The 26,780-nt window shown below is 56.1% G+C and overlaps 1 protein-coding gene across 4 annotated transcripts; it reads right to left on the bottom strand.

The window, feature by feature from the left end:
* Positions 1-4,281: 4,281 nt before the first annotated feature.
* On the bottom strand, positions 4,282-19,286 carry FADS3 (fatty acid desaturase 3). Of its 4 annotated transcripts, none has more exons than XM_086383541.1 (12): positions 18,924-19,286; positions 9,835-9,945; positions 9,219-9,416; positions 8,540-8,641; positions 8,307-8,429; positions 7,985-8,045; positions 7,376-7,452; positions 6,833-6,930; positions 6,419-6,515; positions 6,201-6,313; positions 5,901-6,026; positions 4,282-4,605 (listed from the first exon to the last, which is right to left on the bottom strand). In XM_086383541.1, exons 1-12 carry the CDS (start codon positions 19,128-19,130, stop codon positions 4,554-4,556), a joined length of 1,365 nt encoding a protein of 454 aa, XP_086239667.1. In that variant the 5' UTR covers positions 19,131-19,286; the 3' UTR covers positions 4,282-4,553. The 4 variants fall into 4 exon arrangements, with proteins under 4 accessions (XP_086239667.1, XP_086239668.1, XP_086239669.1 ...); XM_086383542.1 differs by having other exon boundaries at positions 6,201-6,280; XM_086383543.1 differs by having other exon boundaries at positions 9,303-9,416.
* Positions 19,287-26,780: the final 7,494 nt, after the last annotated feature.

Genomic DNA, 26,780 nt, shown 5'->3' with positions numbered 1-26,780 from the left:
AACCAGGATCCCAGCAGGGGGAGAGTGGTGGGAAGGATTCTGCTGCCACTCTGAGGGCATCAGGTAAATCCTGGCCCAGGTGGATCTTCTGTGACTTAATCCCCCACACTCCCAACCTTCTCCACCCTTGGGGCCAGGGACTGGGGAGACTCATTCCTGCTCTCTGCCTAACTGCCCCTCCTTCCCCATACTCTGCTGAGGCTCTTGCCCAGCATGGAATCATGGGCTTCTGATCCCCACCCTTTGCCAAACTCATAGCCCCCCCAGTGGTTACAGACACAAACCTCGATTCACAGGGGAGGAAGCTGAAGCCAGAGGAAAGGACTGGGCAGCTGAATTCCAGGCCCTCACCCCGCCTGGCCCTCCCCTTCCCCAGGGGGCGCCCCACAAGGGAAGGGCCATTTCCCAGAGCCTGGGCTCTTCCTGCCCCACATCAGTGTCAGACGGCTCCCCAGAGGAGCGAGGGGCTGGGTGGAGTGGGTGGAGACGAGGGGAGTTAGTCCCTGCAGAGGGGATAAGAGCTCACCATGGCAAGCTGTCCACCCTGATAAAAATGTATCAGCTTTGCGGGTGGTGTGGAAACGCCCAGAGGAGGGCCTGGCAGGGCAGTCCAGGCTGGTTGTGGACCTAGAGCCCCAGCGGTGGTCACTGGCCTGGCAAGTTCTCAGGCTTCCAATGGGAAGGGACACTCAGACCTTCTTGGCTCACTGGGAGCCAAGAGGAGGCCTTTGGTGAGCCAGGCGGGGCAGGGCAAAGGTGGCAGCCACCTGGACTGGGCACAGACTGCCCCGGAGTGACAGGCCACTGCTCATGATACAGAGCCTTGGGGCAATCAAAATTCAATTGTCCCAGCTGTGCCATCCCTGGAGAGGTGTGCCCCTCTGGACACAGCTTCTCAAGGAGCCCCCTGGTCCAAGTCTGAAGTGGAAAAGATTAGCTATGGATCCAGTGGGGTACCTACACCCATCTGTGAAGGAACCAGGGCCTGGTGGGCCCCAGGACCGGAACTAGCCCATCATAAACACAACAAGTGAACGCCTAGCGTACCAGGACTTAAAAGACCATGTCTCTATTGCCCTCTGCTTGGGCATGTGACCTACCAGCCACTCCCAACATTATAGGCATGGGCTGGTTCTTGTGAATTTCCATCTTCCCAATCTGCCCAGGCCATCTCATGGAAGACGCCAAGTAAATAAATGCTGGCCGATTGAAGGGGCAAATGAACAAGGCTTCCCTAAAGACTTTTGCTTTTCTTCTGGGCCCAAGACTGTGCACATCATAAAGCAGGGACACTGCTTTTCTTAGTGGCTCTACCAAGGCCCTTCCCTCCTTCTTTGCACAGACCGGGCCCAGGCCCTGAGACTACAAAAGAAATCTATAGACAGAAGGGGGAACTCAGCCAGGGAGATGGGTGGATGACTTGGCCCCAGGGATTCTAGCATAAGGGACAGGGAGGAACAAGGGCAAAGATGACCCACCAGTGAAGGATTCCAGGCAGTAGGCAATGGGATGGCTAACAGGCCAGGGGGCTTCCCCAGTGGTCATTTTGTTGTTTGTTCAGTCACTAAGTTGTGTCTGACTCTTGGCAACCCCCATGAACACATCAGGTTTCCCAAATCACATCCATTCAGTCGATGATGCCATCCAACCATTTCATCCTCTATCCCCCCATCACCTTCTGCCCTTAATCTTTCCCAGCATCAGGGTCTTTTCCAATGAGTTGGCTCTTCGAATCAGGTGACCAAAGTACGGGAGCTTCAGCTTCAGCATCAGACCTTCCAATGAATATTCAGGACTGATTTCCTTCAGGATCTACTGGTTTGACCTCCTTGCAGTCCAAGGGACTCTCAAGAGTCTTCTCCAGCACCACAGTTCGAAAGCATCATTTCTTTGGCACTCAGCTTTCTTTATGTTCCAACTCTCACATGCATACATGACTACTGGAAAAACCATAGCTTCGACTATGGACTTTTGTCAGCAAGGTGATGCCTATGCTTTTTAACACATCTAGGTTTGTCATAGCTTTTCTTCCAAAGAGCAAGCATCTTTAAATTTCGTGGCTGCAGTCACTGTCCGCAATGATTCTGGAACCCAAAGTCACTTGGTCCTTTAAACAAGTTATTCCTAGGCAACTACCCGTTTGCAGACGTTGAGGGCGCAATGCCCTCGGCCACTACCAGGGGCCACTACCAGCAGAGCATGACCTGCTCCACATTGGTGCAGCTATTCCAGGTGCCCCTGGGTGGCGCTGCAGGCTCAGCGTTCCTTCTGGGGGCGGGGCGGGGCGCATGCTCACCCTGAGTCCGCTGCTGCTGCTGCTAAGTCGCTTCAGTCATGTCCGACTCTGTGCGACCCCATGGACTGCAGCCTACCAGGCTCCTCCTTCCATGTGCTAGTATTTCCCTGATAAGGGCATCAGGGTCGCTGTAGGAAAGGCGCTGACCGTCTGCCCTGGGCGACTGCCATCCCAGGACCCACAGGGCACCAGGAGTCAGCAGGTGACCACAGGAAGGGGACACCCACAAAGAGAACAAACAGCCTGGGCAGGGGCCCTGAAGTGGGACTTACTTTCAAGGTAGGAAGTACCTTTCAAGGACAAAACAGGCTGGGAGGCAGCCACGTGCTTGTCCCAGGTGAGAGCTTGTGATGGCCCCAGGGCCATGGATTGTACCCATTTTTAAGATAAATGGCTCAGCCCTGTTGCTGCAGGCTCTCAGCAAAAAGCCTTCCACAGGTATCTCTTCTGTCACCCTAGGAGGTCACACTATCACTCCCAAGAGATTGCATAACTTCCCCAATGTCACAGCCTGGAGTCCAGGACTTTCCCTCCTGGCTGCCCACCCCAGAGAAAAGGAGGACACGGTGTGGAGTGGGTCAGGGTGAGACAGGAGGACACGGTGTGGAGTGGGTCAGGGTGAGACTGGAGGTCCTGGGAAAGACTGGACAAGAACCTGCCCCCTTCCACTTCCTGTAGGGAAGCCAGTCTGGGCCCTGGGGACAAATGGTGGGGGACAGTCCTGCAGCTGGTGGGGAGACTCCAGCCCCTGGGCCAGAAAGCCCTCAGAGAAATCCTAGCTCAGTGTTTCCATTTTTTTCTCAATCTGCTGACACTTCTAAGGAAACCTTCCACTCGGTTTAGAGCTGCTGAGCAGAGGGGTCCAGAAGCCCGGCTCTCCCTCCTTCCCACCTTCAGGAAGCCCCCCAAGAGTGTCCAAACACCAGAGGCCCAGGCCAACACCCATTTTCCAGATGAGGAGCCCAAGGCTCAGTGAAGGACCACACCTTGTTCTCAGACTCTCGGGACAGAAAGAGCCCTGTTCCAGGGGTCCTTGGGCTTCCAGGTGTCTCAGACGGTAAAGAATCTGCCTGCAATGCAGGAAACCTGGGTTCAATCCCTGGGCCGGAAAGAAACCCTGGGGAAGGGAATGGCTACCCATTCCAGTATTCTTGCCTGGAGGATCCCATGGACAGAGGAGCCTGGCGGGCTATAGTCCATAGGGTCACAAAGAGACAGATACAACTGAAGCGAAATTAATTACACACACACACACTGGGGTCCTGCTTGAATGGTTCACTGCAGCAGCTGGAAACCAGCACCTGGTCCCGGACAGGCATGGGGCAGGGGGAGATCCCGATCACCTCCTGTGGACCCACTCACTGGTGTGATGCCAGGTATACTTCTGAGTTCAGCAGCAGACCCCCGCCAGTGGCCCTCTAAGGCCCCTTGGCCATCAGGCCAATGCAGATGCCGGACAGGGGTGCCTCCTGTGATCTGGGGGTGCCCGCATACATGGCCCTCGGCCCCCGTCTGCCGCCAGTCTCTGTCTCTCTCTGTGTTGTTTAATCGCTAAGTCTAGTCTGACTTTTTCTGCAACCCTATCCCACCAGGCTCCTCTGTCCAGGGGATTTCCCAAGCAAGAATACTGGAGTGGCTTGCCATTTCTTTCTCCAAGAAATCTAGACCCAGGGATTGAACCTGTGTCTCCTGCACTGGCAGGCGGATTCTTCACCACTGAGCCACCAGGGAAGCCTCCCTGTCCAACTATGCAAAGGAGTGAAGTGGGGTGAGCCTGGAGTGAACTACCAAGGTTGCTGGTGACTGGATGAAGAACAGGAAGGGACCAGGCCCTCAGGGCATCTGAGCCCGGGGCTCAGCTCCCTGACCCAGAGCAGAGGTCAACTCAGAAAGCCACCATCCACCACCGCCCTCTCACCTCCCAACACCCTGATGGCCCAAGGACCTGAACTCCAGTTCCAAAATCCATGCAAATATCTACTCCATAACATACCTGGGTTTGTTTTTATATAAAAATAACATTTTTCCCCTAAATTTTTGCTCTAGGAAAACATGTCACGCTCACTGTCTTTATACACCATGCCCCTAGCCCGGGTCCTAGTGGGTCTAGAGCCATGGTCGTAGGGCTGTGGAGCAGACGGGGAGAGGACCCAAGAGGACAGACAGGGCCTCCAGCCTGAGGCAGGGCGAGGTGGGGCAGGTGAAGAAGCCTGTCTGGGTGGCTTGGTGGCTGCTGGGGCCCCGGGTGCTGCGGTCATCACTGGTGGAGGTAGGCTTCCAGCCACACATTGCCAGACTTCTTCAGGGACCTGGGTGGTGGGGGTAGGGAAGATATGAGGGACTCAACTGCAAGATATTAACCTTTTCCCCCCACGATGATGAGTGTGAGGGGAGATGGGCAGGCAGCTGGGGTGGGGTCCTGGAGGGGAGGACTGGGAGAGGCGGCTACACTTTCATTAACTGCAGTGGAACCTAGGCCTTGGGTGGGAGGGGAAAGGGCCCAGGCCATGTCCAGCCAGGAGCCAGGGTGGGTCTGTCCCTCCTCACCCGGCTCTCTCTGTCGCTTCCTCCTGCTGAGCCCTGCAACCCAGAGATTTGTGAGGCATGCAATGTGCCCACCACCAGCCTGATATCAGGCGGGGGAGGGAACCAGAAGCATCAGTAACTTGCAAGGAAAACCCTGTGCCAGGTGTTTGAAAGGGGCCAGGCCAAGTGGCAGGGGCTTTGAGGATCGGGCTGGGAGGGTGATGAAGGAGGAATTCAAACACCAGTAGAGAAGGAAAGGCCTCAAAGTAAAGGGAACAGCCTGTGCTAAGGCACGTAGATGGAAGAGCTCCGGCTGAGACTCTGGCCTCTGTTCCCCTGTCGAGGCTACCACCAGGGCCGAGCCCGGTCACCCCTGAACAGCTGCAGGAACCCCACTCTGCTCTTTCTGCCCCATCAGTACGTTCCTGCAGTCAGAGCACCCTTCCAAAATCCAAGTCCTGTGTGTCCCTCCTCTGCTCAGTGGCTCTCCCACACATCTAGCATACTCCTGCCTCAGGGCCTTTGCACGGTTATTCCCCGGCCCCAGACATGCTGCCCCCAGATGTCTCTACGGCCAGCCCTCTCCCTTCCTCCCTGTCTCTGCTCACACATTGCCTTCTTACCACCCACCCTGCCACCCAACTAAAAATTGCATCTCTGCCTGGTACCCCCCATTTCCTCTCCTGTACCCACCCGAAGGTTTTGTGGTTTTGCTTTGTTTTTTGCTGAAGCACTTCTCCCTTTCTCGCATTTTGTCATTTACTTATTTTCTGTAATTAACTGCTTGTTCTCCATTTCCCCCTGCTCAGATGTCAGCTCCAGGAAGGCAGGGATGTCGGGAAGTTCTGCTCACTGACGAGGACCGGGCCTGGGCCTGTGTGTGAGTGGACACTGGGAAGGACGGGGGTGGGGTCACAGGCCAAGGGCAGAGAGGCTGATGGGAAAGGCCCTGAATGCCAGCTCCCAGAGAGGAACCTGCAAGAACTCAAGAGAGCCAGGTGGGTGCTCAGGGAGTGGCTGACGGGCCCCAGGGGTGGGCGGAGGCCCCGGGGAGCCACCGTGAGCGGACGGCCCTTACCTGATGATGTCCACCAGGGCGGTGAGGAAGGGCTTCACCTCGTAGCTGAGGCCATGCTTGGCACACAGGGCCTTGACCAGCGGGGCCACCCTGCGATAGTTGTGCCTCGGCATCGTGGGGAAGAGACTGCAGGGGAGACAGTGCCTTGGCACCCCCGGACCCGGGCACCACCTCTCCCGGGCCCTCCGGGAAGTCCAGGGCAGATGTCTTGGCCTCTCCCGGAGTAGATGGGAAACGGGGACTCAGGCTCACTCCCACCCCCATGGCACCCCCTCACCCCGCCCCCGGGTCTGCGCTCACTGGTGCTCGATCTGGAAGTTGAGGTGTCCGCTGAACCAGTCGATGAAGAGCGAGGGCTCCACGTTGCAGGTGGCTGCCAGCTGCCAGGAGAGGGCGGGGCACAGGTGCGGGGGCTGGCACAGAGCGCCAACCCCACGGCAGCCCCATCAGCGCCCCCATTCCTCCCAGCTGGGGACCCCACCCCTATCCCCAGGATGGACCCTGCCCCGGCTGCCCACCTGAGAGCTGGCCCAGTCCCGGTGCTTCTCATGGCCAATCTCCCTGGGGATATGGTTCATCTGTGTGATCCACACAAACCAATGGCTCTCCAGGACCCTGTGAGAGGAGGTTCAAGGTGCTGCCCCACATCCTGCTGACCACTCAGCTTCCCCATCTGTACTATGGGATCGCAACTCCTCCCCACTGGTGTTTCAAGCAGCCAAGTGGCATGGAGGCCACTGCCAGGCTGAGCCCAGAGCAGCCCTACTCAAGAGGGTGGACACCCCAGATTGCTTCCCTGAGACCCGCCACCCCCTGGATGCTGCCACTCAACAGCCCAGGGAGACAGTACTGCTGTCCCCATTCTGCAGATGGAAACACTGAGGGCCGTGGTCAGGGTGCTCTTCTGCTTGTCATGCCAAACCTGGCCATACCTGACAGCCACAAAGAGGAGCAGCGCCCCAGGAATGCCATAGAAGGGGATGTAGGACAAGAGGAAACGGGCGTAGAAGCTGGCGGCCCAGAGCAAGTCCTGTAGAGGAAGGAGGAGGAGGGGGAGGCCGCGAGGCAGCCCGGAGGGGGAGCTGAGGTCATGCCCATCCTTTCGGCTCGATGTGCCTCAGACGGGCATATCACCACCCCTTCTCTGGGCCCGGGTTTCTCAGCCAGGTAAAGGGACAAGTCCTCGCCTGCCAGCCTTACAGGGCTGACCATGGATGCTGTGCAAGGGTGTGGGATGAAGGAAGCCTTGCCCAGAAGACAAATACCTGGCAGAGGGGGCCCAGGGGGTCCCCACCCTCATCTCTCACTGTGAGAGACGCACATCACACCCTGTGCACACGCTGACCTGGCAACCACACACGCACACACTCAAGCCCCCTGCTCTCGAGCACACGTGTTCCACATCACTACACGCACACCCCACCTTCCTCCACCACAGCTGTATGCCCGGGGGAGCTGGCAGGGCCCCCGCTCACCATCCACTGCATGCACACCAGCATGTAGGCCAGATTTTCCACTTCGAAGTTCACCAGCGTGAGCAGCGGCGGGCCGACTGCAAGGAGGGGCATGAGGGGGGCTCAGGAGCAGGGTAGGGTGCAGAGTGGGCCGGCCAGAGGGATGGGGAGGGGGCTCTGTTCCTCCAGCAGGGCTGGAGGCTGGTCCCACCCAGTAGGGATGAGCCTGCGTCACCCACAAGGCCTGGTCCTCGCTCAGGCCCTCGGTGTCTGAGCCTTTCCAGGCTGGTCCTTGCCCCACCGCCTCCCCCATGCCCCTTCTGCAGGTTGGCACCAGCCTGATATATCCCCACCCTTTAATCTTCACCTTGTGGCCCCCACAACTGCCCTAGGGCTCGGGATGCCCTGACTGAGGGCAAGAAGGAACTCTGAAAGCTGCAGCCAGGGCTGTGACCGCCGCTGACCAGAAGGCACCCCAGTGGAGGGAAGGGCTAGGGCAGAGGCTGGCCACGGAAAGCTGCATGGGCTGCAGGCTGGGGTGACCAGAGATGTGCAGTGGACAAGGCAGGCCCCGGCGTGGCCCCCACCCCATCTGTGCCCCCGCCCCCAGGAGGACAAGGGGACACTCACTCAGGAAGAAGTACAGGTGCTGGTGGTTGTAGGGCAAGTATCTGCGCTTCTTCTTGCCGTACTGTGAGGATACAGGTGGCCCGTTGGGGAGGGCGGCTCTCCAGGCCCTCCTTGCCCTGGGCAGGGCCAGGGGGCTGGCTGGGCCAAGAGGCCAAGGCAACTCTGGATTCTAGCCACTGGGAGGTGGGGCGGGGGCACCCTGGGAACAGGGGCTCTGCCTAGAACTAGATAGAGTAGGGGGCGGGGCCACCTTGGAGCTGGGGGGCTCTGGGGCCACCAGGTTTCCGCTGCAGGCCTGGCCTGAGCGTGTCCCCCCACGCACCTCAACGGACGACTCCCCCAAAAGGAAGACAGGCGCCACAGTCACGTCTGGGTCCTTGTGGAAGATGTTGGGCTTGGCGTGGTGCTGGAAGTGGCGGAAGTTCCACCAGTGCGCAGAGAAGCCCTGCGGGGGAGGGGGCTCTCAGGTGTGGGGCTGGGTCATGCCCACCTCCCCATGCAGCCCCGTCCCCACTCGGCCCCCGCCGGCAGCCCGCCTTCCGCCCCCACCCTCACCTTCAGCTGCCCCATCACAAACTGCTGGGCCAAGTGGTTCCACCGGGAATTCCTGAAGATGGACGTGTGGCCCAGGTCGTGCTGCAGACACCAACTCTGGGCCTGGGGAGACGCAGGGTCCGGGGCTGTGGCAGGGAGCTGCCGGGGGTCCAGCCCGGAGCCCTGGCCAGCCAGCCCTCCCAGCTCGCAGGGCACCGCCACAGCTCACGTTCCACTCTAGACCCTAGTGGACCAGCTTCCTTTTTTTTTTTTTTTAATTTAGTTTTTATTTTCTGGCCGCCCAGCACGGCATGTGGAATCCCCTGCCAGGGATTGAACCTGCACCCCCTGCAATGGAAGTGCCGAGTCTTAACCACTGGACTGCCAGGGAAGTCCCCAGATTCATCTTTTAAGAGACAAGGACAGCTGAGCTGGGGAGGTCCAGGGGCTGCAGGCAGCAGCCTTCCAGGGACCCTGGGCTCCCTGAGGGGTACTAAGTAAAGCGCTTCCTTAGTTCATTTAAAATGAAGCTGGACTTATGGGGCCTCTAGCTGGTCATTCTTTGTTTGCAGACAAAGAAACAAATGTTTTCTTTCTTTGCTGGTCAATGTTTGTTTTCAGCAAACATTTCCCAAGTGCCCGCGTGTGCCAGGCCATGGCTGTTGTCAGTCTAGGTGTCTACAAGACAGTGCTGGGTCACCTGGGAGATGGCCAGGATGAGGGCAGCCAGGGTACTGGGCACCCAGCCGGGGCCAAGCATGTAGATCATGAGCCAGGCGAGCACCTCCATGGCCAGGATGTGGCCCAGCAGGAGACCGAAGAAGGCGGGCTTGGCTTCAAACAGCTTCATGTCCTCCACTGCCTGGCGCAGGGCTCGGAAGTCCTCTATCAGCTGGGTCTGTCGGGGCGGAACAGCTGGTTAGCCGAGGAAGCGAGGGAGGCCCCCCACTCCCACCCTCCATCCCCACCACCCTCCACAGCCACTCCTCCTAGGGTCCAAGGGGTGTGGCCAAAGGGGATGGAGTGCCAGCTTGGGGTTCCCCCATCCCCACAAAAGGTGTAGGGAGCCTGAGAAGCAGGGAAAACCCTTAGAGCTCAGTTCATCTAAATCCTCATCATAGATGGGGATGCAGGGCCCAGAGCAAGGAAGGGGGTCTTCCTGGAGTCCCCCAGGAAATGCTGGTGCAGGCGTCCCTACAGCTCTGCCAGCAACTGTCTGCTCGGGAGGGCTGGCAAACCATGAAGCTGTTACCAGCAATGCCCCCATTCTTCCAGCCCCACACGAGGGGCTTAGCCTCCACCAGGGCCCTGCTCACATTCTGGGGTCCATCCTGGCTGGGCTCCTCTGGGGCCAGCTCTCCAATCAGGAGAGGCTGCAGGAACTTGCGCACAAAACTGAGGTCCTGGTGGAAGGCGTGGAAGGCATCCTGAAGGAGAGCAGAGAGTCAGGTGGACAGACAGACAGACAGCTGGGGCAGCACCCAGAGGCAGCAGGCAGAGACAAAGCAGAAGGGCTGCTGATGGAAGGGCAGAACAGGCAGGCAGGCAGCTAGTTGTTCATTAGTCACAACTGAATGACGGTCAGCCTTGCCCATGAGTCCTCCCTGGTCCTTCCCAGGCCCTGGGTGCCCTGCTTGGGTACCCCTCACCTACTGGACTCCAGCTGCTTCACCCTGCCATGGGGCCTTTCCTCAAACTTGGTTGGGTGTTTTAAAATCTGGATTTACAGAAAGTTTTCCCTGGAACACTCTGCTTCCGTTCATGAAAGGGTTTGACTTTTCCAAAAAAGATAGCGGGAAAGCTTTCTCAAAATCACATGCTTTTCTACAGGGTCACAAATGTCAGATCTACCAGCTTTTACAAACATAAGCAGTGAGTAACGTGTGAGTGAGGAAATTGGCAATTGATGACCACTGGGCCACCAGGAGAAAAAAAAAAATCCACCGAAGACCACACAGCCTGAAGATGCTCGAACAGTTAAACTTCTCTAATTTGAAAAGCAGGAGGACAAAATAAGTTTTTTTTTTTTTTAAATAAGTTTAATAAACAATCTAACATTCCTGTTATTCTGTGTAATGGTGGCGGGGGGTGGGGGCAGGGTGCAAAGCAGAAGGGGTTAGAGGAAGAGAGCGACCTCAAGGAAGATAAAGGGCTGAGGGATAAAGATAAAGAGGAGAGGGACTGGTCAGGAAGTGACCCCCATCGTTCATGCTCGACAGCGCTGAACTGTGAGTAAACTTGAACATCACACCTAGGGCTCAGCCTTCCTGATCTAGCCCTCATGTCTTTGGCTCACTGTCGTTCGCAAACGGGTTTTTATCCTTGGACTTTCTGAGTGAGCCAGCCCCAGCTGACCAGAAGCCTGGACTGCGGAAGCAGTGTCTGGGGCCAGTTGGGATGGGGATGTCCTCAGGAAGGTGACTGCTGGCTGCTATTGTCCTCTCGCTAATGAGACTAGCAGCACCTGGTGGGCATTACTGCACGACATCCCCCACACCATCCTGTGCCGGGCTCAGAAGAACCTCAGGCCCCTCCAGCCCCCACCTAGAGGCCGCACCTGCAGGATTCACCCAAGGGGTTCCCCTTTCCTTGTTAGCTGCTCTCCCCTCCTGGCCCAGAGCAGCCTGAGGACCTGGGGGCTCCAAGGGTGTAGCTTCTGGAATAACCTAGGTCCTTGGGAAGGCTGACTTGGGGCCCCTCCCTGGAGCTCACAGTAGGGGACAGGGCTGTATTGGTATAGATCTGTCTCCAGGGAAGAGCTCTGATGGGGGGGGCAGCACCCCGGGGAGACAGGGGGTCGAGGGGAGGCTGGCCCCTCAGGAAGCTGCCATGGCCCTGGCCACCTGGGGAGTGTTGGCCGGGGAGCTAAGAGGAAAATTGCTGTGCTTGGCTGACCCCGCTCACCGTGACCCCGAACAAGTCTGTTCTCCTGCCTGGAACTAGGCAAATCCAGGGGGCAAACCCAAGGGATGAGACTCCAGACCTTTCTGGCTCTAGAGCCAAGAGCATTAACTTTTTTTTTTCTTTTTAATTGTAGTCAAACATACATAAAATTGACCATTTTCACCATTTCGAAGTGTACAGTTCAGTGGCATTAAATGTATTCACTTGTTGGGCAACCATCCCTGCCATCCATCTCCAAAACTTCTTTATCTACCTCAGCTGGAACTCTGTCCCCATGAAACACTAGCTCCCCATTTCTACCTCTCCCAGCCCTCAGAGCTCAGTTGATAAAGAATCTGCCTGCAGTGCAGGAGACCCCAGTTAGACTCCGGGTCGGGAAGACCTCCTGGAGAAGGGATAAGCTACCCACTCCAGTTTTCTTGGGCTTCCCTGGTGGCTCAGCTGTAAAGAATCCGCCTGCAGTGTGGGAGACCTGGGTTTGATCCCTGGGTTGGGAAGATCCCCTGGAGAAAGGAAAGGCTACCCACTCCAGTATCCTGGCCTGGAGAATTTCCACGGACTGTATAGTCCATGGGGTCGCAAAGAGTCAGACACAACTGAGCGACTCTCACTTCACAGCCTCCGAAAACCATAGGTACGGCTCTCTGTGAATTGACTTGAAGGAAATTCCCTGGTGGTTCAGTGGTTAGGACTTTATGCTTCCACTGCATAGGGCACAGGTTCAATCCCTGGTCAGGAAACTAAAGTCCTGTAAGTCATGCAGCTCGGCCAGAAAAAAAAAAACAAAAACAGAAAGAATTGACACTTAGAAGAGGAATCATATAGTCTGTGTTACTGACTTGTCACTTAGCATAATGTCTTCAAGGTTCATCCATGCGTAGCATGTCAGAACTTCCGTCTGTTTTAAGCCTGAATGAGCGTTGACTCTGATTCTCATTTCCTCTGAAACCCCCCTGGTGGTGCACAGAGCCCACATACAAACAGGCACACGGCACGCTCACAAATGGTGTAACAACCAAGGCTCACAGGTGTCACAGAAATTCAGTGCCATAAGCGTGTGCCTCTACACAAGCACACACCACCACCAACCCACGAAGGCTCACAGCCACGCTCGGGAACAACGCGCACGGGCAGTCGCTCGGGTACCCAGAGAGACACAGCCTGGCGTGCGCGCACGCGCGCGTGCACACACACACACACCAGACGCGTGTCCTGTGGCTACGGCCCCAGGATGTCTACCCTCCCAGCCCTCCTCTCTCCTGACCTCTGAGTCTGTTCTGGGGCCACCCCAGCACCCGGCAGACCCCAGATGCTCCAGGGCCATACTCTTGAGCTGAGCAGCTGGGGCAGCAGGTCACCTCCCTGACTCCTTTCCCCTCACCCGGATGTACCCAAGCCAGGCCTGGAGATGCCCCGAGGGAGAGGCCACAGCCAGGCCCACCCAGGAGACCTCCAGCCAGGTGTGTCCCTTACAGTGAGTAGGGAAGGGGTGAGCCCCCTCAGGTCCAGGTGGGACTATCCCGGAGCTCATGGACAAGTCTCCACCTGATGGGTGGGTAGATACTGGGAAAGCAGCCCAGGTTCCTGGGGCTGGGTTGAGCACTCCAGAGCCTACACTTCTTGCGGTCTGAGTATCAACACAGTAGGTCCCTGGCTTCAGACCCAAACCTCAGCAAACAGTTTTTTTTTCCCTGGACTATTGGCTGGGGCCGTGTGACCCAGTCCTCTTTGGCCTCTGTTTAAACATTCAGGAATCTCAATGGGCAGAAGACTTAGAGAGGTTGAGCCAGTTACTCAAGGTCACACAGCTCCATCTGATGAAGGCTGGGCCAGAACTTGGTCTGCCTGTAAAATGGTGCTTGTGGCCCCTTGGCAGTAGCCTCAGGGTGGCCACTCCCTGGTCAGAGGGGAGGCGGTGTGTCTTCTAGGTGGGGGCAGGGGGTCCTCATCACGAGGCTGGTCACCATCCTGAGTAACCAACGATCTGGCTGCTCAGAGGCCAAGGTGTGGGGTTCAGGAAGGTGGTCCTGGCATTTCTGGGGCTGCACTGACCAAGTTTCAGGGCACTGCAGGAGGTCCCAGCCTTACACTGCGCCTCCCCCCATGCCCACCCCCAGTGCATCTGGAAACATCTTCTCAGGGGCACGGGTGCAAACCCTGTGACTTTCCCCCAAGGAGGTGGCAACTAAGGCCTCACTGGTTCTTGGAACAGACTTGGGTGAAACTTCTAGAATTAAAATGGTGTCTCTAAACATAGACTGCAGGTGGCAGGGACAGGCCCTGTTCACGGCCGTGGCCTCGGAGCCCCGCACAGAGCAGGCGCAGGATGGCAGGTGTGAATATGTGGACAAGAGCCGACCCTCCACAGCCCACCAGAAAGGGGGTCTGAACCATTTTGCCGGGGGCGGAGAACAGAGGCTCTGAGTGGTGGGCCCACCTGCCCCAGAGTCTGCAGTGGCAGAGCAGGGATTCAAACCCAGGGATCTCCTGTGAGGTCCACGTCCTCCCAGGGCACAGCTCCCACCCAGCCCTGCCTCAGTCCCCGGAAGCCTCAGAAAGGCCCCTGCTCAGGCCCCCAGCCCCGCCTTGAACTCCAGGGAGCAGCTGGTTAAGGGCAGGCATGGGGAGACTCAGGAGGCAGCCTGCAGAGGGTAGGAGCTGAGTCATTCATGAGCCACGCCAAGCCATGGAGCCGCAGACAAGACCACACCCCTTCTCCTACCTGTACTTTGTCATCAGTAAATCAGGAATCACTCGTGCCCATCTCGTGGGGCTGCCAGAGGACTGAGTCAGTGCAGGTAGAGCATGGAGAAGGGGCCTGGCATCTGGTCCCCATGGCCTCAGCTGCCCTTCACCGCGGTCCACCCAGAGATCCAGGCCCACAGGCGGGAGGCGGGAGGGTAGAGGTATGCCCTGCTGGTCATGTTCTGGGCAGCCTGAGGCGAGGAGGCAGGACACCTTCCACCCCAAAGATAAGGTGGAGGTGGGGAGCATTTCTGATCACTTCTTCAAAGAATTTGGAATGTTCCAGATCAGGAAAGGGGTGGAGCAGCTGGGGGTTCAGGTGGCCTGGGTCTGCTCCTCTTAACCTCTGCTCAGTGGGTTGTGAGGATGGGGGTGGGCACACTCAGGAATTCGTCTCTCTCTCCCTCCCTCCCTTTCGAGTGGGAAGATTTGAAAGGCGAGCCGGATCTCACTCCCAGTGGCCAAATGCTCCTTCCAGCCAGTGGGGAGGCACTATCAGTATCCCCATTTTATAGAAGAGGAAACTGAGGCCAAAGGGCACACAGGTCTGGACATGAGTATCCAACTCCTGCCCAAGCAGCAGAGTCTTGCTCAATGGCAGATGCCCCAGGAAGTTGCCCCTATCCCCCCCCAGCATCCCTGGTGTCCCTGGTGATGAGTGTGGTGGCCTGGGAGAGGGCGGTCTCCTCCACCCAGCACCCTTGGCCTCACAGGTGCCACTGACCCAGCTGTGACATGAAGTGGACCCCTGGGTCCTCTCTCCACCACTGAGTTCTGATTCTCTCCTGCTGCTGTTTCCTGAGAAACCCATGGCTGCCGCTTGGGCATCCTTACGAGGAAATGTAGATGGGCTCCCAGGGTGCTTAGGCCGCTAGCATCCCCACATTCCTGCCCAGCACTGCACAATCCTGACACCTCCCCAAGGCACTGCAACACCCCTATCCCCCCACCACCCAGCTCCTCCAGGGGCCTGGGTGGGTGGGGACACTGCAGAAAACACCTACAGAGCCCAGAGAGGGCAAGCTTCACAGGAGTGGCCATTAGGCAGCTTTCAAGGCAGCCAGCGTGGTAGTGGAAGCAAAGCGTGGGCCTCGGGACCAGGTCATCTGAGTCCCCGGCCAGCCCCTCTCTCTGGCCCCACTCTCACTCCAGAGCCTCAGATCTGCCCAGACCTGCCCCTACCCAACTCCCAGACACAAAGCCCACCTTCCAAGCCCAAGGACAAAGGTCCTGCCCTTTGAGGGTTCCAAAAAGGTCCCTTTAAATCACCCGTATTCAGCCTCAGTCTCCTCATCTGCAAAATGGGCCAACACTGGGATCACCTCTGAAGTTTGTTGTCTGAATACCACCCAGAGTTAGATCCTAATGGTTCCCATTGGTGCCCCTGAGCCCAGCATCACCTGCCCTCTCCCCTGGACACACCTGCACCTCAGGGCCCAGGTGAATGGCCACCTCTTCCAAGTGGCTTCCCCTGGCAGGGCTTGGGGGGAGGTCCTATCATCTGTTAACACCTCCCTCTTCTCCTGGGAGGCTCTGCCTTCCCCTTCCTCACTAGGGATCCTTTTAAAATGTATCGATATGTCAGATTCCCCTGTCTTCTCTGTTCTGCCCTGCATTCTCCCCTTAGAATAAAACCAAAGTCCTGATTCCCCTGCTACCGCCGGTCCTCATTGCTGGCCCTTCTCCTCACTGCTTGGCTCCGGCCACGCCGATGGTCTTGCTATTGCCTGAATGCATGGAGTATGGCCCCACCTCTGAGCCTTTGCCTTAGCTGGCCCCTCTGCCAAGGAACATCCTCCTAGCAGATTTTTTTTCTGCTGCCTCATGCAGCATGAGGGATGAGAGTTCCCCAACCAGGGATCAAACCCGTGCCCCCTGCAGTGGAAGTGTGGAGCCTTAACCACTGGACTATCAGGGAAGTCCCTCCCAGCAGATTTTCTGTTCATAGCTGTATCTTCAGAGGTTAGGTCAAGGTTTGGCATATGGGATATGCTTGCTGGTATCTGCTGTTGAATCCAGTGAATTAATAATTGAAGGATGAATGAACGAACGAAATAAACAGAGAAGCGGCAGTGGAGCGGGTGGTCAAGATGGGCTGTGAATTCAAATCCAAGACCCGTCACTTAATTTCAAGTCATTTTGCCTCTCTGAGTCTCAGTTTTCTCATCTGTAAAATGGAAATAATAACAGTACCTGTCCCATAGATGTATCATGAGGATTCAAAGAGGGACTGTCTATAAATCAAGCGCTGAATTCGGAGCCTAGCACATAGTAGGTGCTCAGCGCCCAGCCCTGGTCAACTTATGACCAGCAGTGGCTGGGCCTTGCCCCTCCCTGGCTGGCCCCTCTAGTCTCAGACTGCCTATGACTCTTAGAAGAACCTGGCTCAGGGCCCAGAGCACTCTCCCCAGGGTACCCGGCTTTGTATCCCAGGATGGCCACAAGCTGACTTCACGGCACAGGAACTCTGGGAATTTCCTGGCAGGAAGGCTTCTGTGGCCTGAACAGGAGAACAGCTGATGGGCGGCAGGGGCTGGTAAGAGGTGGCTGCGGGAACACAGCCCCTGTGACATGGCTACCCCACCCCCACCAGTGCTCCAGGGCAGGGGCTGGGGTGCCTGGGGGTCTGGGCTGGACCACACCAGGCCCTGGGTTGTCTGAGCCCTGCTCTGCCCTGTGGGCTCACCACAGACAAAACCTAGGGTCCTCCACCCCCAATCTCCTCATAACCCCTTTGGGCTGAACAGACCAGGTATTGGTGGCAACTTAAGCCCAGTGTCTGGGCCTCAGGAAAGCTAAGAGATGGCCTAACATCACACCCTGTTACAGACATGAATGAACCAGAGGTGGTTATGTCATGGCTGTCCACTGCACTCTACGGTCTGCAGGGCACACTCACACTTATCAGCCGGCAACACACGCTGACTGGGAACAACTGCGTGGCAGCTGTGGGGCCGCAGAGTTGCAAAGGCACAGTCCCACTTTCAGCTGGCTCACTGTCTGTCCCCGCTGTCCCCACTTTACAGATGGGGAAACTGAGGCTCACAGGAGTGACATGCCTGGTTCAAGGTCACTCAGAGCCTCCAATGGCAGAGCCTGTCCATGGCCCCAGGGAACAGACAGCATGTTTTTTAATGGAAATGGGAAAATGGACCCTGTTGGTGAGGAATCAGTGAGAAAGCGGTCACGTGGGGTCTCAGGGTATAGAGCTAAATGGATGATGGGGTTCCCACACAGGAGGGTCCCCAGCATAGGCCTGGGCACCAAGCAGGAAAAAGTGACTCACAAACATTCTTCATCATCTTCCTCTCACCAGCCTCCATCCTGTCCGCCAGGTCAGAGGTTGAAAAAAGGCCAGAGCAGCCACCTCCAGGATCCTGGAGGGGTGGCCAGCGCTCAGCCCAGGGGAGGGGGGAGGAGCTGCGGCTCCTTACCAACCCACCCCCCAAACCCACCCCAACGCCCTGGCAGCAATGCACGTGTGTGTAACCATGCACACAAACACAGGCCTCGTTCACACACATATAGGCCTGGAGACGGTCACACACTCACCAGCCCTCAGTCAGCTCACACTCCCTAGCCACCGCGTGGGCCCCTGGCACCGCACACAAGGGTTTGACTGTCACCTTCTAGAGTTTCAGGAGATGTCTGATCCCTAACCTCTCAGCTTCCAGGGAAAGTGAGGAAGAGAGACTTTTTCCTTAAAAGAGTCCCAGGAAGATCGCCCAACCCACTAGAGAAGGCAGTGGGCAGAGAGAAGGTGGTTCTGGAAACAGGGCCACTGACCCTGCTGGGACAGGACACAATCTCTTTTGTTATTTAAAGCCCCGCCAGTTAGCGATGCATCCCCTGGAATCTTGAAGAACTTCCTGGTGCCCAGGGTGACCAATCTAGAATTTGGGATGGTCAAGGACAGAGTGTCATGGCCCCAAGCCCTATTGTTTGGCTGGGGGGAGGGGGTGGGCGGTCTCTGGGAAAAGGGGCTGGTGAGGAGTCTCAGCCTGATGGCTCCTCTGCCAAATGGTCCCACTGGACAGGCCACATTCCTCCTTGACCAAAATGTCTCGACATGGCTGCGGAGGGGAAGCTGGGGTCCACAGGGGCCCGCCTGTTCCTGGGGTGACTGTGCTTTCCGAAGAGGCCCACCCAGCCTGACTGGCAAAATTCTCCCACACGCAGCTGCTAGCCCAGGAGAGGTGAGTCACTGCCCCTCAGAGCCATTCACAGCAGTTCCTGGGAAAGCCACAGACCTCTAGGCCCTGCCCAGGCTCTGCTGCCCTGCCTCCAGCCTGTGAGGGCACATCCTTGCCAGCCCCTAGGGAACCCGCCCTACCTCTGGCATCCAGCAAGCACCCAGCATGAAGACCGTCTCTGGGGGTGCACTCAGAACCCAGAGGAGGAACACCAGAGCATCAGGGAGCGCCCTCACCTAGGGCCAGCGCTTTCTGCCTGGACACACCCACCTCTGAGACCCCCGCCTTCCTCCCACAGACATCTGCTGCAGCTCAGCCCCAGGGGTGCGGGTTCTTTTGCCGGGCTGTGGTCTTCTTACTCCACATCAGGCCCCCGTCAGTCCCTCCCAACTCTGGGTCCCCCGTCAGGAGGTCAAAGGTCAGCGTGAGTAGGAAGGATGCTAAGCACCCACCCGGCTCCCACGCCGCGCCGCTCCCACCCGCGATGGAGCAGGGGACGGTGCCCAGCGACCAGGCCCCGCCGAGCACTGGGGCTCCACCCGGCCGGCGGTGGGCGGCCTTACCGTGGCGTCCTCGGCGCCGTGGTGGCCGATGAGGCGGCTGCCCCCAGGGTGTCGCTGTGCCCAGCGGCTGATGTCGTAGACGCGACGCTCGATCACCAGCCACTTGTCGCCTGGCAGGTTGTGCCGGCGGACCTGCTCCCAGCGGAGGGTGGGCAGCGGCGCCCCCCGCTGCCCAGGTTCCCAGTCTGGCTCCCCGACGCCGCCCATGGCTGCGCGCAAAAGTCCTCGCGAACCCGGGACCTCGCCGAGCGGAGACCCCGAGGGGAGCGAGGCAGCGATCGGAGACTGCCTCCGCTGCCACCCGCTGCTCCGCGGCCCCGCCCTGCCGCTGCGGCCTCCTTACGAGCGTGCGCCGGCCCGGCTGTCCGCGGGCAACTTTTCCCTCCCTTATAACCGCGCTGACAGCGCTCGCCTCGCCTCCTCCCCGCGCCCCGGCCCCCGCCGCCGCCGCCCCAATCCCCGCGCAGCGGCTCGGCCCCCATTGGCTGCGCCGCTAGCCGGCGAGGCCGGCTGGGAGGGCGGCGTCTAGGCGGGCGCGCCCCGCCCGCGGGGCTCCGCGGCCACCACACCCCGGCCTGTGGGGGGCACCGGCGCAACCCTGCTCTTGACCAGCGGGGCAGGGAGGGCGGGGCCGGAGGGAGGTGAAGCCGGCAGCCGGCGGCCGCCGCGCCCTCGGGGGCCCGGTCCGCGTGGGGCCCTGAACTAGAGTCTGCGAAGAATGGGCTTCCCGCTGCGCCCTCTGCAACGTTAAATTCTGAGCTCTTAGAGGTAGGGACACTACCTCGAGATGACTGTAAAGAGCTCTCGAACCAGGGGTCCCCAGCATCCGCTCCGCGAGGTCTCTCGGTCGGGGCTGTTACTGGCTTGACCACCCCCACCCCTCGGGGGACCATCTGTGGAGGTCAGTGGTCTTCTGCCTTCGGAGATTCAGAGTTGGGGAGGCCGCGGGATGGCCTCCCGGGCAGAGCAGGGGCCCCGGAGTGAGGAGTGAGGTCCTGTCATTCACCGGATGTGGTTGCTCAGCTGGCTGGCTTGCTCCTTATAGTATCCGTCCCTATTTTTTACTTAAAATAAATTCCTTTTCAGAGTGTAGGTTGCTCCCCTACACTTTGTCATTTGTCAGAGACAAAAGATTTTGTTGTCCTTTGTCTAGTGGCTGAGTCGTGTCCGACTGTTGTTCAATCCCATGTGGACTGTAGCCCACCAGGCTCCTCTGTCCGTGGGATTTCCCAGGAAAGAATGCTGGAGTAGGATACCATGCCCTTCCCCAGGGCATCTTCCTGACCCAGAAATCAAACCTGTATCTCTTGCATGGCAGGCAGATATTGTTTACCACTGAGTCACCTGGCAAGCCCCAGAGATAAAGATATCTGTTTCTAAAAGTTAAGATTTCACACCTGACAAGGCATGAAATCAGGCTAAGGTTTATGCTGCAACCGCAGCAGGCTCAAAGCTGAGCCCACATCAATATCACCAGAGGGTGTGTTAAGGCACAGACTGCTGGGCTCAGGCCCCAGGAGGGCTCAGCAGGTCTGCTTTGGGGGCAGAGAATTGCATTTTAACAAGTTCTTAGGTGATGCTGATGCCAATGTCTTGGTTTGGAGAACACACTTTGAGAACTCTAACTATAGTTTTCTGATGTGCTAGCATTTTATTTTCATTTAACACTTCATAGGAAATCACTCAGTAATATTTGTGGGACCAGATTGGCCAGGGTCCAAAGAAGGGTTTGAAAAGGCCTCTGAGTTCTCCTTGGTACCCAGAGCACCTGCATTTGGTTACCAGGACAACCAGTAAGAGCTTGTGGAGACCATGGCGGAGGGCTGCCTGAGCTGTCTCTACTGAGGCGTCCTGGAATCCCCTCCCTGAGTGCATGTGGGGGTGGAGGAGCGTATCTGGCAGCTAAGCAGCTGGAGATGACTGCTGATGCCCCTGCCCCATCGTATTCACACATGGGCAACAGGATGGAAGAGACGTGGCCCTCACCCTATCTTCAGCTGCCATCAGTGGTCAGTTACTGACCCCTGACCCTCTCCCTGGGCCCTAGCCTGGTCTCAGCTCCTGTGAGGTAGCAGGGGATTGAGTGGTTTAGAACCTCCGCTTGCCCCAGCTGTGCCCAGAGAGGTGAGGAAGATGAAGGCCCACAAAGGATCCCCTAGGAGGAAAATCAAGGACAGGGCTCAGGCCTGGGCCGCTGCCTCCAGCTACTTCATCCCAACAAGGGGAGATGGGCAGCTGAATCTTCTTACCACCTGGAGTGAGTGCTAAGTCACTTGAGTCGTGTTTGACTCTTTACGACTCTGTGGACTATAGCCCACCAGGCTCCTCTGTCCATGGAATTCTCCAGGCAAGAATACTGGAGTTGGTTGCCATGCCCTCCTCCAGGGGATATTCCTAATCTAGAGACTGAACCTGCATCTCCTGTGTCTCTTGCTTTGCAGGTGGATTCTTTACCACTGAACCATTGGGGAAGCCGATTGCTCTAAAGCCTGAACTGTGCCTTCTCCCCGGAGCTCCACCAACAGCTTTCATTTTTCTGAGGGCCTCCGGACCTTCCGTAGCCTCTTTGGGCTTCAAACCAGGGAATCTGGCAACTTTCCTAGAGTCGGAGGCCCTGGGGAATCTTGGGATTCCATTGTCTCCAAACCCCCATCAGGGCAGTGAGGCTTCAGGCTACTTGGAAAGAGAGAGGTACCACTTGACATTCCTGAGCTGCCATGGGGCTACTGTCAAGGCTTTGGGTTGAGGCAGGGGGAGGGGAAGTATACAAAAGGCAAAGGAGGGTCTGACTGGCTGGGGCATTTTTTTTGTGGGGGGGGGTGATGTCACATGAGCCACTGCTGGGCTTCTCCACGAGCTGCTTCACGGCCTGTTGGACACACTGAAGTCTCCATCCCCCTGCAGAGCCTCCAGTCACTGTCCTGGAGCCGAGTGATGCTTGTGTAGGCCAGTGGGACTCAGGCAAATCACAGAGGGGCAGCGGTGGCCCAGTCGGGCAAATTTCTGAGAAAAGCTGTGCGTCTCCCAGAAAGAGCAGTCACAAACCCAGGCATTTGTTCTGCAGTGGACCCAAGTCAGAGGTTTGTAATTTGGCTTTGAGTTAAAGCTCACTGCAGGCTTCCCATGGAGAAGGTGATGACACTCCACTCCAGTACTCTTGCCTGGAAAATCCCATGGAGAGAGGAGCCTGGTGGGCTGCAGTCCATGGGGTCGCACAGAGTTGGACACGACTGAGACAACTTAGCAGCAGCAGTAGCAGCAGCAGCAGGCTTCCCGTGTGGCTCAGCGGTAAGGAATACACCTGGCGCCTCAGGAGAGGCGGGTTTGATCTCTGGGTCAGGAAGATCCCCTGGAGGAGGAAATGCCAACCGGATTCGAGGATTCTTACCTGGGAAATTCCATAGACAGAGGAGCCTGGTGGGCTACAGCTCACGAGGCTGCAGTCAGACATGACTTGGTGACTGAACACACACACACACAAGCTCACCAAGGTGAACTTGGCTATTAGGCCCTAGACACAATTTCTCGAAGAAGGCGTTGGCACCCCACGCCAGTACTCTTGCCTGGAAAATCCCATGGATGAAGGAGCCTGGTAGGCTGCAGTCCATGGGGTGGCTAAGAGTTGGACACGACTGAGCGACTTCATTTTCATTTTCTCACTTTCATGCATTGGAGAAGGAAATGGCAACCCACTCCAGTGTTCTTGCCTGGAGAATCCCAGGGACGGGGGAGCCTGGTGGGCTGACGTCTGTGGGGTCACACAGAGTCAGACACGACTGAAGTGACTTAGCAGCAGTAGACACAATTTCTCAGTGAAGAGTTATCATTCATTGTGCAAGAGCTATGGCCCTACCAAGCATGAAAGACTCTGGAAGCATCACTATGATGGTTCAGTAGAGCTCCTTAGAATACACCTTAGTGGAAAAAAAAAAAAGAGGCTGTACACAAATGGCCAATAGGCATATGAAAAGATGCTCAACATCACTAATCTCGGAGAAATGCATATCAAAACTGTAGTGTGGTACCACCTCATACTGGTCAGAATGGCCATCATTAAAAAGTCTACAAACAACAATTGCCAAAGAGGGTATAGAGAAGAGAAAAGGGAACCCTCTTATACTGTTGGTGGAATGTGTAGCCACTGTGGAAAACAGCGGTGGAGGTTCCTTGGAAAAATAAAAATAGATTTACCATATGATCCAGCAATTCCATTCCTGGGCATATGTCCAGACAAAACTATAATTCAAAAAGATACATGCACCCCTATGTTGGGAGCAGCACTGTTCACAATAGCCAAGACATGGAAACAATCTGAATGTCTGAATATTACTCAGCCATAGAAAAGAATGAAATAATGCTATTTGCAGTAACATGAATGCAACTAGAGATTATCATACTAAGTCAGTCAGAAGGAATAAGACATCACGTATATGTGGAATGTAAAATAGGACACAAATGAACCTATTTATGAAACAGAAACAAAGTCAGGAACAGAGAGAACAGACTGGTGATTGCCAAGGTGGGGGTGCGGGGGAGAGAGGAGGAATGGGAGTTGGGGATTAGTAGATGCAAACTGGTATGTATAGAATGGATAAACAGCAAGGGAACTATATTCAATATCCTATGATACATCATAATGGAAAAGAATATGAAAAATATATGTATCAATGAGTCACTTTGCTGTACAGCAGTAATTAACACAATACTGGAATTGAACTATACTTCAATTAAAAAGAAAAAAGAAAACATCATGGTGAGATAACACTTCACAGCCATTAGGATGGCTATTATCAAAAAACACCAATGAAGCAAATGTTGGCAAGGATATGGCGATATTGGAACCCTTGTGCCCTGCTGGTGACACTGTAAAATGCTGCCTCTGTTATGGAAGACAGTAGGAAAGTTCCTCAAAAAATGAAAAATAAGAGGGCTTCCCTGGTGGTTCAGGGAATTCGAGGCAGGAGACAAGGGTTTGATCCATGATTTGGGAAGATCCCACGTGTCATGGAGCAACTAAGCCCGTGAGCCACAACTACTGAGCCTGTGCTCTAATGCCCAGGAGCCACAACTACTGAGCCTGTGCTCTAATGCCCAGGAGCCACAACTACTGCGCCCACGTGCTCTAGAACCCTGCGGCAAGTGAAGCCACCACCATGCAAAGTCTGTGCACTGCAGCTAGAGAGCAGCCCCCTCTCTCTGCAACTAGAGGAAAGCCAGTGTAGAAATGAAGACCCAGCACAGCTAAAAACACATAAAACAAAAATAGGACTACTATATCATCGAGCAGTCCCACCTCTGGGTAAATACCCAAAAGAAGTGAAAGCAGGATCTCAAAGAGATATCTGTACCCCAGGGTCATAGCAGCCATTATTTAATCACTAGCCTAGAGGTAGAATCAGCTCAAACCAGCAGTCAACAGAGATAAACAGAGAGATGAAATGTGGTCTCTGCATACAATGGAGCATTGAAGTGAAGTGCTGTCCCACTCTTTGGGACCCCATGGACTGTAGCCTAACAGGCTCCTCCGTCCATGGGATTTTCCAGGCAAGAATACTGGAGTGGGTTGCCATTTCCTTCTCCAGGGGAATTTCCCAACCCAGAGATCTAACCGGGTCTCCTGCATTGTAGGCAGACACTTTACCATTTGAGCTACAAGGGAAGCCCTAATGGAGCATTATTCAGCCTTAAAAAGGATGGAAATCCTGCTCCAGGCTGCTGCAACGCAGGTGAACCTTGAGAACATTATGGTAAAATAAGCCTGTCATCAAGAGACAAAATACTGCCTGATTCCCTGGTGGCTCAGATGGTAAAGTGTCTGCCTACAGTGTGGGAGACCCCGGTTCAATCCCTGAGTCGGAAAGATCCTCTGGAGAAGGAAATGGCAACCCACTCTAGTACTCTTGCCTGGAGAATCCCGTGGATGGAAGAGCCTGCTGCTGCTGCTGCTAAGTCGTTTCAGTCGTGTCCGACTCTGTGTGACCCCATAGACAGCAGCCCACCAGGCTCCGCCATCCCTGGGATTCTGCAGGCAAGAACACTGGAGTGGGTTGCCATTTCCTTCTCCAATGCATGAAAGTGAAAAGTGAAAGTGAAGTTGCTCAGTCATGTCCGACTCTTCGCGACCCCATGGACTGCAGCCTACCAGGCTCCCCCGTCCATGGGATTTTCCAGGCAAGAGTACTGGAGTGGGGTGCCATTACCTTCTCCAACAGAAGAGCCTGGTATGCTACAGTTCCTGGGGGTCACAAAGAGTAGGACACAACTGAACGACTAAACTTTCCACTTAGAGAAAATCACTGAGGTAGTTATAGCCTGGTGGTGGCCAGGAGTGAAGGGAGGGGAGTTCTTTAATGGGTTCACGGTTTCAGATATGCGAGATGAAATCGTCCTGGAGATCTGTTTCATGGCAATGTGAACATACTTGACGTTCCTGAACTGTCCAATGAGAAATGGTTAGGATGGTAAATTTTGTGGTTTGTTTGTTTTTTAAACCACAATAAATTTTTAAAAAGGGGGTGGTGGTGCTGCAAAGGTCATTTAGTCCGATATTCCCAACTCAAAACTGAGGCCCAGAGGGGAGTGACTTGCCCAGGTCCTCAGCCCTGGCGAGATCAAACAGGAGAGGCTCGGAAGATGGTAAGATGTGACACACAGTGTGAGGCCAGGGTGGGGCTGGGCTCAGGCTCAATGACTGTAGCTGGTGCTGGCTTTTAAGACGTGGCTGTCTGTGCCAGCGGCACTTAGCAAGACCTGAGCGGCTCATCTAGAAAGTTCACTTGAGAGGAAGAGCTCCTGTGTGGCTGATGTCAGCTAGCCTTCCCCTCCTAACTCCCGAAGCCCTGAGAGCCCCCGCCCCCAGAAGCCTGCAGGTGCAGCTGTCAGGAGGTAAATGTGAGAAACAGACCTAGATTAAAATCCCCGTCTGCCGCCACCTGACCCTAATTCTGCACAACTGAAAAACAGAAGGGCCTAAGGCAGCATCAGGAACTCGGCAGCTGGTGAGAGGAAAGCTTCTAGGAGGCTGGCTGACGCCGTCGGCTCTGGGACAGGGCTCATTTATTCCTAATCTGGGGCTGCTTTTTCCTGTGCGACCTCTTGGTGCCTCAGTCAATTCATCTGCAAAATGGGGAGAAACAGTACCTCACAGGGGTACCCTGAGCATTAAGTGAATTTGTTCATGCTGTCGACTAAACGGAAAAGGAAATGGCAACCAACTCCAATGTTCTTGCCTGGGGAATCCCGTGGACAGGGGAGCCTGGTGGGCTGCTGTCCATGGGGTTGCACAGAGTCAGACACGACTGAAGCGACTTAGTAGCAGCACCAGCAGTCGACTAAAAAATACAGTCAGAACCTGAAAGTAGAGTTATTTGGTGGGAATGCTTAGGACTCCAAGCCAGGGAGACGGCATCTCAGTAGCTCCGAGAAAACTGCCTCCAAGGAGGCAGGAGTGGAAGTCGGGTTATATTCAAATTTGCAACAAAGGGTACAAGCAGTCTGAACATTAAAAATCAGGTAACAAGTTAAGGTGGAGAAGGAAATGGCAACCCACTCCATATTCTTGCCTGGAGAATCCCAGGGACAGAGGAGCCTTGGTGGGCTGCCCTCTATGGGGTCGCACAGAGTCGGACACGACTGAAGCGACTTAGCAGCAGCAGCAGCATCAAGCTAAGGAATTTAGCATTCTATGTATGAAAGTGAAAGTGAAGTCGCTCAGTCGTGTCCGACTCTGCGACCCCGTGGACTGTAGCCTAACAGGCTCCTCCATCCATGGGATTCTCCAGGCAAGAATACTGGAGTGGGTTGCCATTTCCTTCTCCAGGAGATCTTCCCAACCCAGGGATTGAACCCGGGTCTCCC

The sequence above is a fragment of the Bos grunniens genome, chromosome 29 (assembly GCF_055505025.1).
Source record: "Bos grunniens cultivar Pamir isolate PY7600 chromosome 29, Bosgru_T2T1.0, whole genome shotgun sequence".
Lineage (NCBI taxonomy): Eukaryota > Metazoa > Chordata > Mammalia > Artiodactyla > Bovidae > Bos > Bos grunniens.
The sequence above is the reverse complement of the archived record's forward strand: the minus strand, read 5'-3'. Positions and strand labels throughout refer to the sequence as shown.

Coding starts and splice junctions, on each gene's coding strand:
- FADS3 (XM_086383541.1), bottom strand. CDS start 19,130: ATGGGCGGCGTCGGGGAGCCAGACTGGGAACCTGGGCAGCGGGGGGCG. Junction 8,642..9,218: donor TCATCCTGGCCATCTCCCAG/GTGACCCAGCAC, acceptor GCGTCTCCCCAG/GCCCAGAGTTGGTGTCTGCA. Junction 6,931..7,375: donor TGGTGTGCATGCAGTGGATG/GTGAGCGGGGGC, acceptor CTTCCTCTACAG/GACTTGCTCTGGGCCGCCAG.